Here is a 23,222-nt window from a genome sequence, read left to right as displayed (position 1 = left end):
AAGCTGCAGAAGCCAATCCCACCCCAGCAAGCTTTCTAACAGCCCTTTTCCCTTTCCAGAAGCCATGTCCTGTGGCACCAGGCAGCACCACCTCACTGAAGAATTTCCTCAAGGAATTAGACTACGTCCTCCAAGAAGAATTTAAGAGTCTGAAGTGAAAAAACACTTTGCCCTTTTAAACTATGACCCTATTTTTCAAAGATTATGTATAATAATTCTTTAAATAAATGTATTTTTGGATTAAATGTGCTGGCATTGTATAGGACATTACACAAGGCAACAGTTAAGAGAGTTCCAAGTTTATGGAGCAAGGGTAGTGTTGTGGTGGTGTTCACAGGGCTCCCAGCAAGAGGGAAGAGATGAGGATCTGACTCCATGTTTCAGAAGGCTTGATTTATTATTTTATGATATATATATTATATTAAAGCTATACTAAAAGAATAGAAGAAAGGATTTCATCAGAAGGCTTGCAAGGAAAGGAGAAGAACAGAATGATGATAAAATCTTGTGCCTGACCACACAGTCTGTGACAGCTGGACTGTGATTGGGCATTAATTAGAAACAACCCCATGAGACCAATCCCAGATGCACCTGTTGCATTCCACAGCAGCAGATAACCATTGTTTACATTTTGTTCCTGAGGCCTCTTAGCTTCTCAGGAATAAAAAATCCTAAGGAAAGGATTTTTCATAAAATGTGTCTGTGACATAGTGTGACTAAGAATTGCCAAACAATTTGTCCTGCTATGGCATTAAGCTCATGCTAACATGAGGAACACAGATTTAAACAGAAAGAAAAGCCCAAGAGGGAAGAAGCCAGGCCACAAATGGGGCATGCTCCTGAAAGCTGGGAACTCCAAAGGACATGCTGGAGCTGCAAAGGGAGCAGCCAGGGCTGAGGTTCCCTCCTCACTTCACTGAGGCTTGGCAACAAGGCTCCAACACACCCCAAACACTTCTCCAGGATGCTGGGCAGCTCAGAGCCAGAGGCACCTCACCCACCCTTCCTCACACAACTGAGTTAAAAAGATAAGCTATGCATAAAGTTATTTGGAAAACATGCACACAGGGTGGAATTAGGAATCAAGAATTTTATTTCATGGTATGAACATGCTCCAGGGACACAATATTGATATATACAGTATAATGAATTAGCATTAATAAAACAAGAAATAGTCAGAAATAAACAGAGTTAAAAAAACAATAAACAGAAGGACAAATTATACAGAGTAGCAATTTTTCCCTCTATGTAGGCCTGGCTAAGCAGAACTGTGGAGAAAGGTGAAAGCTGGACATGTGCAGACAGTGTAGTCAGTAAAAGGCACTAAGGACCATTTCCCCTCCTCTTAAAGGATTAGGAACAAGTTAAATAATTCATTTACACAACATTAAGCAAAAATCTCATTGTTAAGGTCAATGTTCTTGGAATGAGGAGACTCTTCTGTTAGCAAATGCAAAGATGAGCACACACAGTGTATGTTATGCAAGATGAATTTTGATAAATATCACAGAGCACATACTGACCCACAATAAGAAAGGCTGTATTAAGCTCTTTAAAGTCCATATAAATCAAATCCTTGCCTTATTAAAACACATTAGGGGCCCATGAGACATTCACAGATGGGCAGGCCTATAGAGAGGCCCCATGTGGTAAATCCACAAGCCAAACTCCTGGTTTTACAAGAAACTTCCCAGAACTTAACAGGTGAGCCCAGCTGACAGGGCACATGACCATGAGAGTGTTCCACTTGATTTAAAATCATCTTACAGAGGTAATTATTTGTCCTCCAAGCCTCTGCAACAGGAGATAACCAGTTTCTCCAATCTGCCAATTAAAGGTGCACAAGAAATTACTTATTGTTTACCCCTGCTCCAAGGCTCACTTAAACATGCAGAGTACCAAGGTTTTCAGCAGCAGGACTGTTATGTTAATTGTAAATCACATGCCTTTACATCTGAAGCATTTTAAATATTTCAATACTTTAAATGGAGTGCCATGGTTCACAGTAGTATCTTGGAGGAACTGATACCTGTCAGGTAAAAGGATTTTTAATGGTATTTCTGAAAGCACAGTTCTGGTTAACTCCTGCAAAACCACATCATTCAAGAAATGTTAGCACAAGATAGAACACAAAAAGGAAACAGAAGTTATCCCTGGTTCTGAGAGCTAGTACAGGCCACAGCTATGCATCTATCTGCTTGGACTCAGAACTGGAATACTTTAAGCAGCATTTAAGCCATTTTCAGTCTGGATATTTTGATGAGAAGTATGTATGTATGTAATAAGAGATAATCCAACTCTGGTCAAGCACATTTAAGATAAGGTCAGCTCTTCACAAGCAAAACCAACTACAGCTTCAATCAAGAAAGTTTCTGAGTATTTACCCCTAAATGACAGGCTAGAAAAAACAAATGCTAGTGTTTGCATCTGTATGTTGTATGAATTCAGGTGGCACTGCCCCCAACAGAGAGGGCAGCATGTTCTTCCAGGTCATGATCCTGAAAAAAAACCATTAAAAACACCAGGAAAAAGCTCACAACTTGTTTAGAATGGCACTGAACATATCTTTCAGAGCAAGATGTCCTTACAAGAACAGTTTTAACTACTACAGATCCTGTCACAGACCCCAAGGTACCTCCAGATAACCATCATGACAGAAAGAAAGGGAATTTGATGTCTTTAAGTACTTCACAGGAACTTTCTGGTAAAAGCAGATGTGGCTACTAGCAAGGACTCAAAACACCTGAGGAGCTGCCTTGTTTTCTGTCACACTGAAGGACTCCACTTCCCCTGTGAGCAATCACAGCTTTTAATCCTCCAGGAACTCAGATGAGGTCACAGCTCATCCCTCCACCCTGCACAGGAGCTGCTGAGACACCCACAGCTGATGAGAGGAGTTATAAAACACACACAATCTGAAGGAGAGGCATTTTGTCTGTGACACAAAAGCAACATATTAAAGTGATATGTGTCTATTAGCAGCATAAATATCAAATAAAAAGAGCAGCCATCACAAATAAATGGTTATTATCAGAGACCAAAAATTTTTTCCTCTCAGAGCACAGCCAGAGAGGCACACAGTATACACAGGAACACAGCACCAGCTAGGTCAGGGGATATTGTTCTGGGAAAATTGGACAATTCCTTCTGTTTTACTAAAGGAGAGTCAAATTTATTCTCAGTGGCGCAGTGCCTTGCAGCCAGGGATGAGGAAACAGAGCCACAGCCCCATGGCTGACACCAAGCATTATTACAGCACCCTCCTTAAAGCATCTCAGCTGTTCAGATTACAAAACTACTCACAAAAATACCAACCCTGAAGCATAGAAAGCTGCCAAAGTAACACAACCTTAAAAGAAGGAAAAAAGCTCTCTTCTGCCTTAATATCCAAGGTCTCATTCTCCACAGTGCCAGCAGATCACAAACAAACTGATAAAAATAAAAGAACTATTAGACACCCATGGTCCCTTTTCAGCAATCTCATGTGTTCACGGTTTTTCCTACCCAGCTACTTTCTCTGTACAGCAAAAAGGGAAAAGGACTGTGTATCCAACACATAACACAGTGTGTTAACAGCCACAGTGAGGAATATTAAATAAAAAGATTTGATGCTCTTAAAGGTTTGCAGCAACTACATTCAAACACAGATCAGTGCAACAGAGGACAACAGTGAAAGCTGCCAGTTATGTGCAAAGCAGGGCATAAGTCAGATTTACCAGCCTTAATTTCAGGATTTCATTAACTGTTTTGAACTAACACATCTAGCACTTAAACACACATCTAGAACCCTATTTTCTATACATTTCAACAAGGATTACCAACAAGTTTCCCTGCACAACACACTTAATACATGGAATTTCACAACCATCAATCATACATACCATTTTAATATTATGTTAATATAACATACAATATACAGGCAACTAAGGAAAAATACATTTTTTTAAATAAAAAAAATGATAGCCATGTCAAACTGTGCCATCTCTTGAATTCCATATTCTGGCCAAACCTTATACACTCACTGATTTTTACAGGAATTCTGACCAGGTGACACTACTGCAGCAGGGAGTCAATGACAGCTCCTGGCTTGGCCGAGCGTTTTCTGTTTGGAGAGCAGAAAGGAAAGGGAAAAACAACACCACACACACATCATTATGCTGTCTAGGAAAGACAGGGACCAGCCACATTTAAAGTCAAAACTACATGACATGACATGACTTCTCCATAAGCAAAACCAACCAAACAAAAAGCACAAGAAAGCATATGCTGAACTCTCCCCCAACAGCCCTCTCCTCTCCACTGGTACCAGTGTTTGCACTTGCACTGTGCCAGATTGGGTTAAACTGGACCACCAAATGCAGCAAAATAAAGCAAGGAGCTGGAAGAGGAGAATGCAGCAAAAGAACACCAGTAAATCCCTAGACAAGTCTTTCTGGACAAGATTTAGTGTGCTAAAGAGACTTGGTTCTGTCACACCTGGCAATACTGAACTACACCATGCAAAAATTTTGTCCTTTGCCTTTTCATTAAGCAAATGTTTGAAGACTTGTGGTAAGTTTGCATATACAAACTTCAGCCTTCCCTTGGGTAAATCCCTCATTGCATATAAATACCCCAGAGTTCTTCACCTTCTCCCTGTCTTGGGCCTGGATTTTCCTTTTGAAGTTCTTGGCCTCTCCAGCTTCATCAGAGATTGCCTCAAGCTTTCTTCAGTGTAGGCTAAGTAAACATGGGAAAGGTCCACTTCAAAGGGCTAGAAAAACACCAGAAAAATCTCATAAGATGAAGTCATCAGAATAATTTTATGCACTCATCAATGATGCTTTCATGATACTCAAAGACTCATATCTTCAAAAGAAAAGAAAATTGAGATTGGACAGTTTGGCTCTAAATACAGAGCAGCAATCTCAGGCAGGACTTGGGCCTGTACAGTTCAATGAATTCAACAGTCACTCACATCTTTCTCTTTTTTATCCAGGACAGGTGTCTGTTTCCTCATGTTGTTTCCTGTATATGCAACACATTTCTGTAAGCAGAAATAAAGGTTTGTTAGCAAAGTCCACTGTTCACAGTGAAACTGACTGCAGCTTCAGCAGCTTCTTCCTGGGCTCAGTTAAAGCCCTCAGAAGCTCATACCAACATCAAATTGTACACAAGCCAGGCAACCACTCTTACCAGCTGCCACTCTCCTATGTCTTCATTCCAGTGAACGTAGTTCTCAATCATTTCCTACAAAGGAGTCAGGACAGTGTGTGTTAGACTTGCACAATCTACCCTCCAGGTGCACTTTCCAGAACAGACATCCTAAGGCCTGAGCAAGCTGCTTGAGAACAGTCTTGATTCCTTATAAGTTGTTCCTATCAGGATAGCTATATCCTGAGCAAAAACCACCCCCATTTATACCCTAAAGTCTACAGAAGAGAAAAATACCACTCCCAAATGGTATGTACTGGAGAGCCCCCTAAAGCAGTGCTTCCATTATGCCAACACCATCAAGACAGCAGTAAGCAAACACTGTAATACAGAATAAATGAAAACTATAAAAATAATTTCCCTTTTCCCATTAAATAGTGTGCATTATATTTAAGCTCATTGTGAATTTTCTGTATACTGGAGTCACAAAGAATGTCAAAGATTTAAAAATCCAGTCTTTGTATTAATATCAGACAATAGGAAGCACAACTTCAAGCTAGTGGGAAAAAAAAAGACTTTGAACAGACCCACTGCATGGGCACAGAGTGAATATACCAGTTAACAATGCGGTCAATGTGGTTTTCTTATTTTTATAAGCCTTTAGGAAAACATGCTGCAAGAGAACTGAAATTAGCACAGCACAACTCCTGCCCCAGGCTCAGGTGCTTTCCCTCACCTGGTAGTCCTGAGGAATGAAGTTGTCTATGATGAGAATCTGAAGCCGCAGCTCCCTGCTCAGCTGCCGAATGTTTTCCAGCAACCCCTCAATCTCTCTCTGATGCTCTTGCTGTAGATCTGCCATCTGAAAATAAATCAGGCATTTGAGAGGCATCAGATTTATCTTTAGACACGGTAACAGCATCTTTTGTCTGTATGAGGTTTTTGGAAAACAAAAGCAAATTCTGGTTATTAGTACCAGAATATCTCTGAACAATAAATCGTCTGAAAGATTTCAGCTCAGATGGCTGAAAACAACATTAAGTTCTCAGTTTCATAAACCCAGAACTGGCCTTCTGCCAAGCTGATTCAGCTGAGACTAGATGAAGAGCATGAGACAAGTTGCATCACTGGCAAGGTTTCAAGGAAAATCTCTGATCCCAAAAACCAAATGCATTTTTTATGAAACAGGAGCTCCAGCTACCAGCCAAAGATACACTGCCCCAGTGACTGAGGATGAGGTAACCAGGGCATCAGTCCTAAAGGACAGGCAGCTCAGAGCAGAGAAACCTCTGGGCTGCAGCAAAGCAGGACATGGGGCTGCCAAAAAGCAGCTTGCATTTTGTTTCAGAAATAATCAGTGGTTTTCCTTGAAGCTCTTGATATCTTAAGGTGTCACACATAACCCTCCTCAGCCTGGCCTGGGGAAAAGCTCTACAGCATGCTGTTCTAAAGCTCCAACTCCAGACTTCGTATTTTTGAATTATGTGAGCGAAATGCACAGTACAGAAAAACATTTCTAAGCATACAGCACATTTTCCAGCATTACAAAGCTGATGGCTTACCCTTCTCAGCTCTAGTGCCTCCCAGGATCACTGGCTGAGGACTTTAGATACTAACCTCTGACTTTGCAGCCATAAGCATGGTCCAAACTTTCTTCAGTTTTTTGGTTTTCCCCTGTGCTTCCTCCTGGAGGTTGGTGTACTTCTCCTCAATGTCCAAACGTTCTTGCTGTGGACAACATTTAGCACAGACACACACATATTAACAATGACAGAAACTCTCTGCAACAGTGAGAACAAGAGGAAAAACTACTTGAACAAACAAAGCATTTGCCAAGAGCACAGAGGCCTGGCTGAGGCAGGCTGGCTCAGACCTGCAGGAGCTGCACAGCCAGTAAGTGGCCTGTGGAGGGGTGGCTCCTGCAGTGCTCCCAGAGCAGAGCCCACCTGGGTAACACATGCTGGTGTGCCCTGCCATTGCAGCTGTCAGACAGCCACAGACAGCCCCACCTCCTTCTCCTCGAGCTCCTTGCGAAGCTGCTCCGCTCTCTTCCTTCGCTCCTCCAGCTCCATGTTTGATTCTTCTAAAAGCTTCTCTTGCTCCTCTGCTTTTGCCAGCAAGTCCACTCCTCCCACAATCACCTTTTTCTCTAATGCAGAGAGTTTCTCCAACAGGGACTGGTGCTCCTGCCTAGACAGACAGGTAGGTGTGAGACTTCCTGTCCTACCAGGCTCAGCAGGCATCAGGTCCAGCTTGGTTTTAAAGCCCAGACAGCACTGACAGGGCTGGAAAAACTTGTCCTGCTGCTGAGGGTTTAACTGGGGGTGAGGCAGTGCAAGTGAAAGCAGCAAATTCCTCAAGCTCCAGCTCCCACCACTTTCTCTCAAGCAAAACCAAGTCAGCAGAGAAGTGCCTCCCACAGCAAGTGACCTCTGTGAGGGGCTGCAAGCACCCAGTGACATCCCCAGGATACTCAAGGCACCCTCTGCCCAAAAGGGCCCTGCCAGCACAGCAGTGCCCAGAGGCAGCAGCTGAAATAGAGGGGAGTGAACAGAGATCAAGGCAGCTGCTGAAGTGCAAAGCAGGAATGCTGGCTGCTGCTGGAGCAGTCTGTTTGCATGGGGCAGTGTGACCTTAGCAGCTTTCTGGCTTCAGAACAGAGCACCCCTAACCCAAAATGCCATGCTTGTGGCTGTGCTGCAGGAAACCTGGCCTGTTACAGAGCAGTACTGCTGCTCCCCACAGCTCCTGGGAGATTAATTTATGTTCCTAGGCTATCTTGCACAACTGAGTAAAGTTAAGAAAAGTAGTGGCAAAAGGATAAAAGTTTGTCTTTCCCATATACTCTATGCTCTCAAAGCAGAATAAGCTCTTTCACCTTGACAATAGCAAGGTGCTCACTTTCTGCAAAGTTTGACAGGCATCCTACATGCATCTCCAAATATTTGTATGATTAAGGAAGGAACAACCCACACAACCACACAAACTGCTCAGAGCATGGTACTCACTGAGCTTTGAGCAAGTCTTTTTCTCTTTTCTCCAGTTCAGCTCTGGCTTTATTTCTTTCTTCTTCTTCCATATCAAGCTTAGTTTCAAGAGCTTTTCTCTCCTCCTCAATCTTTGCTTGCATCTCTACCATCTTATCAGGGGAAACTTTCTTTTTGCCTTTGAAAGATATGGGGAAAACAAGTTAGTTCACTGAAAAGTAAAACAACCTCTGTATCACGGCATTTTTTCCAAGTTCAGATTCAATACTTGCAATTAACAAAAATTTCATTAGGTATCAGCTTCAAAATGGGCAAAGCTCAGTCCTTCAAATCCCATTTTAGCATTGGCCAGTTGTCACCAGCTCCTACTGAGCAGCAATGCTGTGTAACTATCACTGGAACTGGAACCTAATGCCCCCAAAATATAAAACATACAAAGAACACCTGGAGAAGGAACACTGCCTGAAGAGAAGCCCAATCTGGAAACCCAGATGTTCTAACAATGCAGATCAAGCCAGAGGACCCACAGCTACAAGAGCTCAGCTACCAAGAGTTACATACTCAAAGTTCAGATTAGCATCTCTACCATTCCCCTCATTCACTGCCCTCCTTACAGGCTTACCCATTCCAAAGTGAGCATGTAACTATTTTTAAGAAAACACTATTACGGAAATAGAGAAATTCAGAACAACCCTATGAAAATCAGGCAACTAAAGAAACTTCTTGATGATATCTGGTCTATGTAACAGTGACTACCCACAGATTTGAAAGTACCAAGGTTGGCTCTGGCTCAATCAGCTGTGTCTTTACTACAGACCTGCCACAGCAGCACACCAGGTCCATATCTTGTAGGGCTACAAAGGGAGTGGCCAGAGCAACTCACTGAACCTACTGACCTCAAGAATTGGTCCCAAACACCCCAAATTTGAAACAAAGTGTGAGGCTGCTTCTCTAGAAAGCCACTCTGCAAGTCTTGAGCCAACCTTCATTGCAATCCCAGGAGTGCCTAAGGCAGGTGAACATAGAGATCCTGGGGGGTTATGTGGAATAAGACTGCATTTCCTCAAATCCACAACACCTAAATATCCATTTATTCACAAGTGTATCCACAATTTTCTTGCTTTTCTAGATATGAAAAAAACCCTACTCTGTAGAATCCAGCTGTACTTGAAACTAGCAGGAGGCACTGACTGCCACCTGACTGCTTTCCATGGTGACACAATGCACACCGTCAGAACACAGTCAAGGAAGCTGTTCAGTAAAAGGCTTCTCCAGTCTTCAAAATAGTCAGCTTCATTTATATACATGTATTTTCTTTATAGTCATATACACATTATACACAAACACTCCAGCAAAGTGTCCTGCATATGTAAACATGCATGAACATATTTTCACATCTGCACATTCAGCTCTTCATGTGCACAAGAGCTTTAATTAATTTCATTGCAAGGCAAGGACTTCACCACTACAGCAAACATCTTCATTGCCATCTGCTCCACTTCAGAATCAGATAATCAGCACTTCTTTCTGGGCTTGTGGTGCAAAAAAATCTCTCACTAATTAGCCTTTAAGTAAGAAGCTTTCTGGAAGTGCTATACAGAGCCCATCATATGAGATAAGCCAGATAAAGGCTTCTTACTACTAGGACACAGACCTATATATTCTCAGTTTAAGAGAAAAAGGTGAAGTGAAGCAAGTTGTAAGATCATTTTACAAGCTTTGCAAATGTAAGGAGGTGAAAATCAATTACACCAACCTGCTTGATCTTGCGTTAAGAGGAAGTAGAAAGCAAATCGCAGAGAGGCAGCAAACACATGAAAAGAGGAGGAGAGAAAATGTTATTGCTTTGATCATTTTGGACAAAGATCATCAGCACCAGAACAAACAACAAATTTCATATTCACGTTTCTAAGGTAGAAAATATGAGAATCATAACTAAAAACTCCTCTATTAGAGCAAACACTAATGCATCATGTTATGCTAAAGCAGAGAATGTGTCTGTGCTTCAGAGTGCTTTGCAAATCCAGGATATTCTTCAGCTCACTCATGCATTCTTCTGCCCATTCAATGCAATGCTGGATCTAAACACAACATTAGGAGCCAGCTGCAAGGATCATGACCTAAGAAACAGTTAAAAGGGGTGGATTTCTCCTTCAATTAACTTAATGCTCCCCACACTCAAGAGAGCCAATTCTATTATATTACCTGTAAAATATTAGCATCCAGAATACATGTTCTAAGTTTTAACCAAGATTTCCAAGCCAATTCTTTGCAAGATACAAGACAGTTGCACACAGGGAGTCTCAACACAAGATTTCTCCATGTAATTACACAGGGGATTAGTAGGTTAATTTGCAGTAACTGGTGCTTCCATAGAGGTATAGAGCCACTTTTGGTTATTCAAGCAAGTGCAACAAAAAAGGCAGGATAGGAAAGGGATAATGAAAGACACCACATGCAGGAGGGTCACACTAGAGGACAGTTAATATCCCAAACCACAAAAAGCTACACTTATCCCAAATGCCAAAAGCCCAGCACAACTTCCCCTGCAGAGCTGTCTCCAAAGCTGCAGGAGATGGGCTCGTGCACCTGCTGACACATCAGCAGTTTGCTATTAACTGTCCTCATCCAAATAAAACAGGTTCCAAGCAAGCTTTAAAGGAGCAGGATTGAAGCAATTGGAATTCCCAGGCTACAGTCATAGGATCCACCAAGGGTCTCCCCTGGGCTGAGTTCCCTCTAACCCTGCTACCACCCTTCTCTGAGCAGAGGCTCTCCACTAACAGAGTAAAAGAGAGTGAACTACACAGCAATACTTTCCAGGGTCTCTCCACACAGGGAGGAGAGTGGAGTGCTTCTGTCCAGGATAAAAACACCAGGTGAAGTCCCCAAAAGCGAAGTCCCAAGATGTGATTTGTTTCCTCAGTTCTCACTGACACAGGCACAGTGACCTCTCTGCCCAGGAGCAGCCCAGACTTTCCTTACTGCTAGATCAAAATCTGGATCTCCTGTTCCTCTGAACTAAGTCCCACAGAGATCAAGAGCTTAGTATTATGGGGCACTTAAACCCCAACCACCAAGGATATTTGTTAAAGTATCTGCAAAAATAAAGCAAATCAACCAAGCATTGCCACATTTTCTCTGCCAGTATAAGCCTCATGATTGACTGTTCTCCAACACTAATTTTGAGAAGGCAGAGTCCAATATAATATAGAATACATATCTAACAGTCCTTTTTATGAATTCATATTGTAGCAAATCCTGTAAAAATTTAGCTCAGATTTTTTCCCCCCTGTATTTTAAAAGGTGCATTTAACACAAGCTGCAAACTGGATTTTTTTAACCTGTTATTTCTCAATTATCTTTAAATCTTGCTCAAGCAGCCTACTACATTGTTTCCTGTCCTCTCCCATATCTGGCTAACAATGTGCACACTGAGTAACTGTTTCAAGCATGGAAGCAGCAAAGGAAAGGCATGCTTTAGCAGAGTTACAGCTTGAGGTTTATCTTTCCAACAGACAAAGCAGGGAAGAGTGCAACATTGCAAAATGGAGTGTGCAGATTATGGAAAGGCCAAAGCTTAAAGGACTTAAGAGCTCCCACTCACTAGTGAAGGACTTATCCAGAGGTTTCTCTATGACAGAGCATGTGGAGTCTGAACTACTGCTGCTGCTACTGCCTGGAAAACAGAAACGCGTCCCACAGAAAAACCCAGAGAGGAAGAAACATGCAGATGGGAAGTTAGTTCTGAAGGAAAGAAACCCAGAAGAGCCAGCAACCTAGTTCAAAAAAGCAGAGGTTCCCATTAGGAAGCACTTGCTAGGATCCCTCCCAGACTCAGCTTGCAAAGCCACCATTTCCCAGCACAAAACTGCATGCTCAGAAAGACATTTCAGTTAAAACCCATCTTAATCAGACTACAGCTTAAAACATGCCAAGGCAGCTTCCTTTTCAAGCAACAACAGCAGAGAACACCAGATCATAGTGGAGAAGGCTGTGGATATCTGCCATAGCAGAGGATTCAGTGACCATGAATCCCTTCCAGTCTTACACACATGGCAATGTGCACTTCTCACTCTGGAAGGCAGAATCAGCTTACACAGGGACAGTCAGTGTGTACTCCTGTGAAGCAGCTCCCTCAGGGAACTTAACTAGAGTAACTTGTCTGGGAGTTGAATAAGTCAGTTATTCACCCTCTACTCCTTCCAAGCAGCACTGTGAAGGTGGTCTCCTCTTGGGAGGAGATTTGGGCAGGACATTTGGAGACAGTAGTCAAGCTTTCCACTTCTAGAAATAACCAAAAGGTGAAAAATGAACTTGTTACAGCTATCACCAAAGGCATGGCAAAAGTAATTTATGCCTACTTGGACAGACACCAAAATGAAGAGCACACCTCAAAGCAGGAATGCTTTAATAGAAATTTTTTTCAACAGATGTGGGTGCTTCAGGACAGGAAGGCAGTTTGAATGTCAAAATAAGTTTAGCAGAGAAGCTGGAAGGTGGGATGTAGCAATGGGTTTGATTTCTCTACTATCCACGAGGAATTACCAGCAGGGTTCTAGGAGAACAGCAAGCTCCCAAGAAGCCACAGCATTCCATGGTACAGTGACCTGCAGCTCCAGGTTCAGCAACATTCCCTGGAGTTTAGATTATACACAGCAGTTTAACACTGATGTGGGACAAAGGAAACTCCACCATGGGACTTTCAGACTGCTCCCAAAAAAAGCATGTGCAGCTCCATTAAGCTTTTCAGTCAGCACAAAGACACCCAAAGGTCAAGTTTTCCCTCTATCAACATAAAATAGGACACCAGTAGAGTCAATTACTGAAGATCTGCAAGACAGATGAATCCTTTGCCTAAACCACAGCCAGAATTCCCCTCCAATCATACCCATGGCTATAAAAACCACACCTGCCTACAAATGATCTTTGGTGTCTTCTTCCTCCCACCTCTGTAAGCAGGGGAAGTTCCACACCACCACAAGCCATACGCAGCCACCTTGCGGCACCCGGGGAGCCACCACAGAGATGATGTCAGGACAAGCACAGCTACCCGAGTGGAAGCAGGAACCACACAGCTCTGGAGCTGTCCCTCTGACACACGGCACCAAAGGCCTTGGTTTCTAGGAGAGGCATGATAATTGCAGCGGCATAGGGCATCTCACAACTGCTCTAGTCCCTGCCTGGCTCTGGCTACACCTCCTACAGCAGCCTGTGGGTAAGAGGACACTGGTGGCACTGACAGGAATCTCTGCTGCCTTACCCCGCCGTTTCTTCCGCTTCTCCTCTCCAATCTCCCCATCGTCATCCTCCTCCTCAGAATCGCTGGTTTCAGAGCCAGAGATCTCTTCCCCTAGAAGAAAAGAGTGGTTTTTATCAAAAGCTCTCCTTCACCTCATATCAGCTTGTTATTCTGACAGCAGCATTTATCCAAACACAGTATTGCCTGACATCAACTTATAAATACTTGCAGAAGTCCTTAGCTGTTGCACAAGCAGAGAGCTTGCCATGGCTCAGGAAACTTCGGGAAAATCAAGATAAGCAACTGAATGCTGTGATGTCAGTGTGAATGTATAAAGTTCAAGAGACCACTTTTTATGGAAAACAGAGCATCTTTGCACAGCTGAAGCTATGAAGTTTTCCTAGCAGGATTCTACCATACCTTCTCTTCCACCTTACACTTCCATCTCAGAGGAAATAAAAAGAAAGAAGCATTACAGACCACTTCCTGCTTCTCCTGAATGGGGCAGACACAAACAGCAAATCACATTGGAGTTTCTGCTGTTCTGTGAGTACCTCTGGAGAGAGATGTTGTGACATCTGGTCACTGTTTAGCAGCATCCCTCTAGCAGGGTCACTCCATATTGATGGACTAATAAGAGACATGAGGCTGTAAGTTACATGTCTTAAAGAGGCTTCTTGTTGCTCTACAGTGCTTAGAAATCCACCTCCACAAATTTTGTTCAATTTTCCTTTGATAAATGCATCCCTCCTCCCCAGTCAGAGAAGAAGTGTGATCTGTTGTTACAGTTCAGTTTAATTCCCTATACCATGTCAGTTGTGCTTGCTAGGGAAACCCAGGAAAAGCTGGGCACACTGATCCCAGCCTGGAGGCCACCACTCACCCTAGTGCCAAGTGCCACCTAGTGGGAAAGCTGGACCCCCACGAGCAGCCTTAGACACCTCCCCTGGCATCCAGCAGGGCAAACAAAACCAGAACAGCGACCTGCACCAGCAGCCAACCTCATCTGATACATATTCAAGTAGCAAAGAATGTTCCCATTCAAACAGAACAAGCATAGTGCAGAGAGGAACACAAGGGGGAAGGACAGTCTCACCTTCTTCCAGTTTTTTCTTAAGCTCTTCAATTTCCTTCTGGAACTGGCGGAGCATAGCATCCTTGGGATCCTCGTTAATCCTGGCCTTGTTCTTTATGTTCTTGGCTCTGTTTGCATACCTGAGAGTGCTGATGGTCTCATCGTAGTTGTAGTCTGCTGGTCCAATGTTTGCACACTGCAACACGTGGATGACAGTGTCAGACCCAGCACAAGGCACTGCAGGAACCCAGCCTCAGCTCTGACAGTATCACACTGCTACTATCACCCAAGCTTTCCTGCTGCTCCTACACTGAAGCCACTTTTGACTACCCAAGCACAGGCTCTGTTTGATCTCATGCATGTATGTACCCATGTGCTGTGTTTAGAACCTCACCATACAGAGGCAAAGAGAAAAGATAGAAAGAGATGCACACAGAAGGTTCTCTAAGCTGCAAACAGCTTAGGATTAGTGAGGTAAATGTCAGGCTGTTCAAGTCACTATGCTATCCCTGCAAAAATGCAGCCCAATAGCTGGAAGTGGAAAGGGCATCTCTTGGCTCACCATCATGGTTTTGGAGTTGCCCCCCAGGGAGTCCTGCAGCAGCCGGGTGAGTTTGGAGTTACGGTAGGGCACGTGGGTGCTCTTGCCATCCACCAGGGCAGAGATAACATTGCCCAGCGTGGAGAGGGAGAGGTTGATCTTAGTGGCTTCCTTCAGTCTCTGCCCTGTGGCTCCAGTTTTTGTCTGTCTTTCAGAACCCTGCAAAGGGAACATGAAGCAGGAGTTAAAACAGATCCCCAAATACATCTCCCTACAAACAGGATCAGCTACATGTGAAACCTTGCTCACAGTCATGTCACTAACCACTTCATCCATTATTAGAGAACCCGGCTAAGTATCATAGACATTGTTAAAGAGACAAGGCAAACAAGTCTTTAATAGAAGCCTTCAGTGCCAGGAAATTCTGGATTGCTTAAAGCAATGCAGCTGGGAAAATGGAGATTCTCCTCCCCATGAACAAAAATGTTATGAGAAGTCAGTCAGCAGTTAAAAGGCACCCCAGCTGGAGCTGCCAACTGCCATCTACAGCCCTTCCTATCAGCAGAGAAAGAGCAAACAGCAACACTGCAATTATTTTAAAGAGTTTCCTAGAGCATCCTATATACACATCATGTAAATAAGTTAAAATGCATTTAAGTAAGTTGAATGCCTTTAGTCTCACTTTTTTTGCATCCTCCCCAAGGAAAGGTACCTCAGTGTAAATCTTGGGCTAAAGCCATGTTTTACCAGCACAATTACAGGGTTCAAAGTGTGACACTGAGGGAAGGAACCTGCAAGTGATGAACAACGTGGTCACAACCCTCTGGAAAAACCTCCACAACCCAAAGCAAGTGTCTTGCCAAAGAGCTGGCTGGTCCTACTCACAGCAAGGTCAACGAGGTGCAGCTTGCCCATGCGCACGTGCATGTTGCCATCCACGCCCTTCTCGCTGCACTCGATGGTGATGGTGAAGATGGCGTGCGAGCGAGAGCTGTGCTCGTTCATGTTGGTGGCACCAACAGAACCTTTCAACAGAGGAAAAAAAACAGTGATGTCTTCAGAGTTAATCACATCTTCCTCTAACTCTTCCTGCTCTCTGAGGAGACTCAATCCCACCTCTTTACCCAACCCTGTATTTCAGAAGATGGCAGAGGGATGCTCAGACTCAGCAGCAAAGTCTGTTCTTGGGCACTGAAGTTGCAGTACACTTCCAGCCTGGACTAGAAGATCCTGCAGCCTGCTACAGCTCTAAGACAACCACAGACTCCCAAGACCAGCCAATGTCCTCATCTGTTTACAGACCAATAGCTTAAGGGGTTCATAGCAGATCCCTGAAAACAGTTGTATTTTGGGAAATAAGAACACAGCAATCCATGCCAAGGGGAACAGGAATCAGAACTTTAAGTCATTAAATAATCTGAGCTTAACTAAGAAGTCTTTCAGCACATAAATTACCTCCCACTTGCAGCACAGGGCTGATGTTCATCCTGATCAGAACTGAAGTGGAAAAAGGACCAAGAGATACACAAGCAGTTCTGACAACACTGACTGCCCTCATTTCATCCTCCCTTGGCTGATCCCCACTGGCACTGGCCAATGTGGGAAGCACAGCCTTCTTTTCCTGGCCCTGCACTAAAGGGGCTTGGGAGGAGATCCCCTTTTTGTTCTGTTCAGCCAAACACTATTCCCAGAAACAGAACTAGGACCTCCTACTGTGGTCTGGCAACCAGACCTTTACTCTGTCTGAGCTATAAACCTGCCCACAGCAAGGCTACGTACGGTTCTTGTGGCCCAGAGTCATGATTCTGTCCATATCATCTGCATTGTTTACAACATAAGCTGAAAGGTCTTTGATATAAACTCCCACATCAGGTCTCTCTTTCACCTAAGGGAGAAACAGTTCAGACTGAGCATCCCTAGGAGATCCCCCAAAGCAATTCTAAAGATACTGTAACAATATAATGGTTTATTCCTCCATTTTCTGGCTTGCACATAGAACACTCCGCTTAGAGCAGACAAGGAATAAAGACTCATGCATGACAATATGCTACAGTTTTCCTCTGTAAAGACAGGATTTTAAATCCCAGTCTCCAATTCTCAGGACTGCTGAGGGGCATTCAGGGTAGAACTGCAAGTATGAAACTGCCTCAGGTGGAACAGCCAATCTGTGCAACTGACCAAGTGGAAGAGATTTAAGGAAGCCAGCAGCGACACCCAGCTATTGCACTGCAAAGGAAAGAGAACTGCTGAGGAGCCCAACCTCCCACTTCCCAGCAAGTGCTTCTCTGAATTTGAAAACAGAATATTGCTCTGATTCAAAACAAACAGCACATTCAGAAGAGGAGGCTCACCTCTAACCTCTGGGTCTGGTCCTTTCCCAGCAGGTCCCGCACTTCCTCATTGTAAATTTCCAGGTAAGAAACACGAACTAAAAACCTGCAGATGAACAGCTGGGTAGTTCACTTAGCAAAACACTTGCTGAAGTCCCACAAACACAGTCACAGAATGCAGAGAAAACACTGAAATACCAACACAGTCCTGCTGTCCCTCAAGAACTGCCTAAGTAGCAGCCTTTCATCTTGGGAGAAGGACCATTTCTGTTGTCATTGTCAAGGTCAGGACTCACGTTAAAAACCAAAAACAAAACCAGAAGCAGTCAAGGGAAGGCATTTACCTTGTGTCCCCCTCTGCCTTGGCAATGTGACCAAATATATGGGCAAAGGAATTGGGAATGATGCCTCTGAGCTCAGGAACTGCTCGGACCCCTTCCATGGTGAAGGTTTTGCCTGTTCCAGTCTGCCCATATGCAAAAATAGTACCTGAAGGATAAGATAAAAGAACAAACTTTAAGAAGTTCAGTCTTCTCTAAACTCTAACTGCAGTTTTACTTCATCCCTTCTTAGTATGATAGCACCAAACACCTCTATTTTCATGGAGTTAAAACTTTCCACCCACTCCAGTAGGTACTGAAATACAAGGCTGGAGTAACAGAAATGCTGGGCAAACAGCACCTATCTGCTGCTTAATCCAGCCTGCAAGATGTCTAATAAAAAGTCAGCTTGTTTTAAAAGTGCAGAGTGACTAAAGCATGGAATGCTAGTACACTTCAGTTCCACTGGGTACTGAAATTGTACAGTGAGGAGCTGCTGAGAATCCTGATAATGACATAAGTACATATCTTTTGCAAAGAGAGGATAAAGGATAACAACATGCAGCTAAATGACCTCAGAGGAGTCTCCTTCATCACCCATCTACCACTCTTAATGACAGCAGTGGGAACAACCACGGAGCACTCAGAACAGCCAGTGCCTTCAGGCTATTTTAAGTTAGAGGCCACAACAGAAATGATCTCAGGCTACAGGCCTCAGAAGGTGAAACTCCCTTACACAAGATCAGCAGAAATGTTAACAAGGCAAAGGACAGGAGACAGGATGGGATCCTTCCCTTACAACAAGGGACTTACCATTGTATCCCTCTAGGACAGAATCAATAATTGGTCTCGCTGTTAAATTATAGACATCCAGCTGTTTACTGTCTGGTCCAAACACTGTGTCAAATGTGAATGTCTTGGGAGGCTCATTGGATGAGTCAGTTTTGTGGACAGTGATGGTTCCCCTCATCTCATCCACGTTCACTGCCATTTTGTAGCCTGTGGTCTTCTCCCGGTCATTGAGAGGCCGGCAGCGCACAACCACCTTGACATTGTCACAGCTCTCCGGCCTGTCCGGCCTCTCAGCCTTGTTAATCTGTAATCATTCAAACAAAAATACACAGCCTGTAACACCAGTGTGAACATAGAATCACAGAAAGATCTGGGGTGCAAGAAATCCAGTTTCACCCCCTGCCATGGGCAGAAACACGTTCCACTGGAGCAGGCTGCTCCAGCCTGGCCTTGAACACTTCCAGGGATTAGACAAGCATAGCTGCTCTGGACAACCTATGCCACAGCCTCATAACTACTGTGTGTTTAAGCACAAATAGTCTTGAATCAGCTTGGGCAACTACATCTCCAGAGGATCATGAACTTGGGAACTTAAAACCAGGACCAGTTTATAATTAAAGCTGAGAGAATAACACATTTATTCAGGCAATGGGATCTTCTTTGGTTGGCCAACAAGGAAGCTGAATGAGTAAACCTTGCGCATTTCACATTCAACATCATCTAAGAATTTTTTTCAAGAATCAATTTCACCTTGCAATCTGCAAGAAGTTTGCTGGAATTCAGTGCATCCACGACATTCTTTTTCAGTAACACTGACTATACACTCTCAAACCCCACAGAGCACAGAACCAGATACCAGGGAGTGCTGGCTGAAGGGAATTCATTCTAATTACAACCCTCAGTATACATGCTTAAGTTTAATCCTTTAGAATACCTGAATGTTGTATTATAAAGCCTCACATTCATTTTCTTTCATGTAGTTACCAAAACAAATTTCGAAGCACGGATGATGAATGTAGTTAAGAGACACTCCCGTGGGCTAGAGGTGCTGCAGCTGAGCGTTTAACCGCTCCTAGAGCAGCTACGCTGGCTGTCAAGCCGAAACAAACCCTTTCCAAGCGCCTCTCCCTGCAGCTGCCACCTGCCCCCATTCCTCTCAGGCCTCAGCAGCGGCTTGTGCGTCCTGCTGAACGCAGAGAGCGGCTCAGCCCCGCTTGGGCGGGGGAGGGACGGCACACGAGGCGCCAGCCAAAACCGGGAGGGGGATGCAGGTGTCCCCACGAGCCCCCGGGATACGGGACGGGACCCTCCGGGGCGGCCGGACCGCCGCTCCCCGCTGCCAAGGTGCCGCCGCCGCCCCTCATCACCCCCGGCCCGCTCGGCCTGACAGGCACCGCCCGCCCTGCGCCTCCCGCGCGCACATGGGCACGGAGCCGACGGGCTCTGCGAACCCCGGGCGCGGCGGGCAGCGGTGCGCAGTGCCCGGACGGCCCCGGGGCCCGCACCCCGCGTCCCCCCCGCATCTCACCGGCATGGCGATGGCGATGGCGGCCGCGGCAGCCGGGCCAGGCGGCGGCACCGCGGAACAATAACAGCACCGCGCCTGCGCGCCCCGCCCCGCTGCCGGCCCCCGCGCGCTGCAGCGGCCGCGCGGCCAACAGCGGGCGGGGAGAGGCGGGGCCGAGGGTAGCGCAACCAATGGCAGCGGCCGAGCCCCGGCGGGGGGCGGAGCGTCCCGTCGGCATGGGAACGGCGGGCGGGCGGGGCGAGCTGGGCACGGGCCGGGGCAGCGGGGCTGTGAGGGGTGACAGGGCTCACAGCGGGGACAGCGGGGGCTGTGAGGGGTGACAGGGCTCACAGCGGGGACAGCGGGGGCTGTGAGGGGTGACCGGGCTCACAGCGGGGACAGCGGGGGCTGTGAGGCGTGACAGGGCTCATAGCTGGGACAGCGCGGGGCTGTGAGGGGTGACAGGGCTCACAGCGGGGACAGCGGGGGCTGTGAGGGGTGACAGGGCTCACAGCGGGGACAGCGGGGGCTGTGAGGGGTGACAGGGCTCACAGCGGGGACAGCGGGGGCTGTGAGGGGTGACAGGGCTCACAGCGGGGACAGCGGGGGCTGTGAGGCGTGACAGGGCTCATAGCTGGGACAGCGCGGGGCTGTGAGGGGTGACAGGGCTCACAGCGGGGACAGCGGGGGCCGTGAGGGGTGACCGGGCTCACAGCGGGGACAGCGCGGGGCTGTGAGGGGTGACAGGGCTCACAGGGGGGGCAGCGGGGCTGTGAGGGGTGACAGGGCTCACAGCGGGGACAGCGGGGGCTGTGAGGGGTGACAGGGCTCACAGCGGGGACAGCGGGGGCTGTGAGGGGTGACAGGGCTCACAGCGGGGACAGCGCGGGGCTGTGAGGGGTGACAGGGCTCATAGCTGGGACAGCGGGGGCTGTGAGGGGTGACAGGGCTCATAGCTGGGACAGCGGGGGCTGTGAGGGGTGACAGGGCTGACAGCGGGGACAGCGCAGGGCTGTGAGGGGTGACAGGGCTCATAGCTGGGACAGCGGGGGCTGTGAGGGGTGACCGGGCTGACAGCGGGGACAGCGCGGGGCTGTGAGGGGAGTCAAGGCTCACAGCGGGGCCCGACGGGCTCTGAGGGGCTGACGGGGCTCTGAGGGATCTCCAGCGGGTTTGACAGGGCTCCACAGGCTCTGACAAGGCTCTGGCAGCTCTGGAAGGGCTCCAGGGGGTCTCAGGAGGCTCTGGATTTCTGACCGGGCTGCAAGCCCCAGCCTGTTCTCCACACAAGGAAGAAAATCCATCTCCTTTTCCTTGCTGATGAAATAGAGGGACTGCAGAATAACTTAAATATAAACAAGCAATACAGTCCAAGTGGCACATAAATCAGTTAGTCCCGCACTAATGAAGCACATTCCCAAGTTATTTGTAATTTAGTGTAAAGTTTCACAGTGTACTGCTGGGATCCTCCACAGCCTCACCTGCTTCTCTTCTACTCCCAACATCACACTGTCCATGTGTCAGTTACTTAAAGGAATTAAATTAAATTATTCCAACAATCTGACTTTGTCCTTTCATAATCTATGTCCTTAAGAGTCAAAGACAATTTTACTCAACATGAGACGTCCAGGAATAGTTTCCCCAGTACCTGATGCCCTGAATTACACTTGTCTCATTCCCCCCAGGTGTTCCTGCACACCCATATCCCGTTGGCAGGTCACAGAGCATTGCTCCAGCCCCGCTCTTCCCCTCATTGCCTTTGCTGTGGACCACCAGGACCCTGGGCAAGGCCAGGAATCCCCAGCACCAGGCACAGACACAAACCAAGGGCTGTACCTGGGCTGTGCTGTATTTTTGCCAGAGGGAGGATCATTCTGCATTTCTGCATTCCTGCAGGAGCAGGAATGTGGACAGAGCTGGTCTGTACGTCCCCCACCAAACTGACCGGTGTGTCACAGGGCGGGCACACATCGGTAATGACAGCACAGGGCCATTCCCTCAGCCCCAGGTGTGTGCAATCAGCTGAGTCAGGAAATTGAAGACCAGCTGGACTATAATTCGTGGACTATAATTTAGCACCAGAAAATGTATAGCCCAAGGGGCTGGTGAGAGAGCAGAGTCATGTGTAGGCAGGCAAAGCTGCGGAACGAGAAAAGGTTTAGCATGAAATGTTCCAACCAGCTTTCTGCAGAAAATGCTGCAGGAGGAAAACAAAGGGGTCCAGGATCTGAGGGGAAAGCTGAGAGTGGCTTTGAGACACGGAGAGATCCTGGGTGGAAGAAAACGTGGGGTGAAACACGGATGCTGGCAGAGCGGTCCGGCCCTGGGAGGGGACAAGAGTGCATACAAAAACTCAGAGAAAAGATACTTCCTGTGACTGGAAGGAAAATAGGTCCTGGCACGTGCTGGGATTGCGTGGATCCAGCAAATGTGTGTTTTGGAGCAGGGCAAATCGAAGACAAGAGACAGCGCATCTGTCAAGGCAATAATCGGTGCCAGAGAAGGGGACAAGCGGATTTGGGGGCTGTGCTGAAGGTTACAGTGTTTATCACCGAGGCAGAATTTCACCGGGATCCCGGGAGCGCTTTGCCTGGCACCATGATCTCTGTACAGGTAGGACAGACCCACAGGGCTGAGACAGCGCTCACCTGGGCTGTGCCACACGGCCCCCGAGGGACCCTGGGTGTTCCAACCGGGCCGTGCCCCGGGGATCGGCCTCCGAAGCGCCGGGGGAGGCCCCCAGCAGCCCGGGGCCGCTCTCCGCCAGGGATCGCCCCGCTCTCCTCCTTCCCGGGCCGGTCCCGCCGCGGAGCCGCGCCGAGCTCCCGTGCCCGGTACCCGGTTCCCCGGCCAGGGACGAGTCCCCATCGCCCCCCGGGCGCTCTGCAGGGCTGCAGGGGTTCTCTGAGCGCCGCCGGTGCCCCGTGCCCGGTACCCGGTTCCCCGGCCAGGGACGGGTCCCCATCGCCCCCGGGCGCTCTGCAGGGCTGCAGGGGTTCTCTGAGCGCTGGTGGTGCGGGAGCTGCTCGGTGCCGTTCTCAAGGACAGTCGAAACTAGCCAGAGGGCGAGATTGTAATTATTATTATTTCCCCCCAGCTACACAAGAGTAAACTTCTCCGTGAATCAAAGCCGTCAGATAAATCATTGCCAGCTCTCCCTCTGTGAAGTGGTCCGGCTTTGGATGCTCTGACTGACATCCAGTGGCAGCTGAAGTTAGTCATAGGTGGTTCCTGCTTTCAGGGAAACCTCACAGAGCTCCAGTTTTAGAAATGTAGAGCAGTTTCCAGAGGATTC

At 46.8% G+C, this 23,222-nt stretch overlaps 1 protein-coding gene across 3 annotated transcripts; it reads right to left on the bottom strand.

Moving 5' to 3' along the window:
- Positions 1-1,070: 1,070 nt before the first annotated feature.
- Positions 1,071-20,032, bottom strand: KIF3A (kinesin family member 3A). 3 transcript variants are annotated; one of them, XM_063168635.1, is made up of 19 exons: positions 19,949-20,032; positions 18,442-18,724; positions 17,653-17,797; positions 17,330-17,414; positions 16,758-16,863; positions 15,864-16,003; positions 15,000-15,197; positions 14,459-14,633; positions 13,384-13,473; positions 11,728-11,799; positions 9,877-9,885; positions 8,142-8,298; positions 7,143-7,323; positions 6,751-6,861; positions 5,870-5,995; positions 5,176-5,229; positions 4,958-5,026; positions 4,629-4,753; positions 1,071-4,102 (listed from the first exon to the last, which is right to left on the bottom strand). In XM_063168635.1, the coding sequence occupies exons 1-19, from the start codon at positions 19,952-19,954 to the stop codon at positions 4,054-4,056; spliced, it is 2,181 nt and encodes a 726-aa protein (XP_063024705.1). In that variant the 5' UTR covers positions 19,955-20,032; the 3' UTR covers positions 1,071-4,053. The 3 variants fall into 3 exon arrangements, with proteins under 3 accessions (XP_063024705.1, XP_063024702.1, XP_063024703.1); XM_063168632.1 differs by lacking the exon at positions 11,728-11,799; XM_063168633.1 differs by lacking the exons at positions 9,877-9,885; positions 11,728-11,799.
- Between the last annotated feature and the right edge of the window lie 3,190 nt (positions 20,033-23,222).

The sequence above is a fragment of the Melospiza melodia genome, chromosome 14, assembly GCF_035770615.1.
Source record: "Melospiza melodia melodia isolate bMelMel2 chromosome 14, bMelMel2.pri, whole genome shotgun sequence".
NCBI classification, from domain to species: domain Eukaryota; kingdom Metazoa; phylum Chordata; class Aves; order Passeriformes; family Passerellidae; genus Melospiza; species Melospiza melodia.
This window is presented reverse-complemented; position numbering and strand designations above follow the sequence as displayed.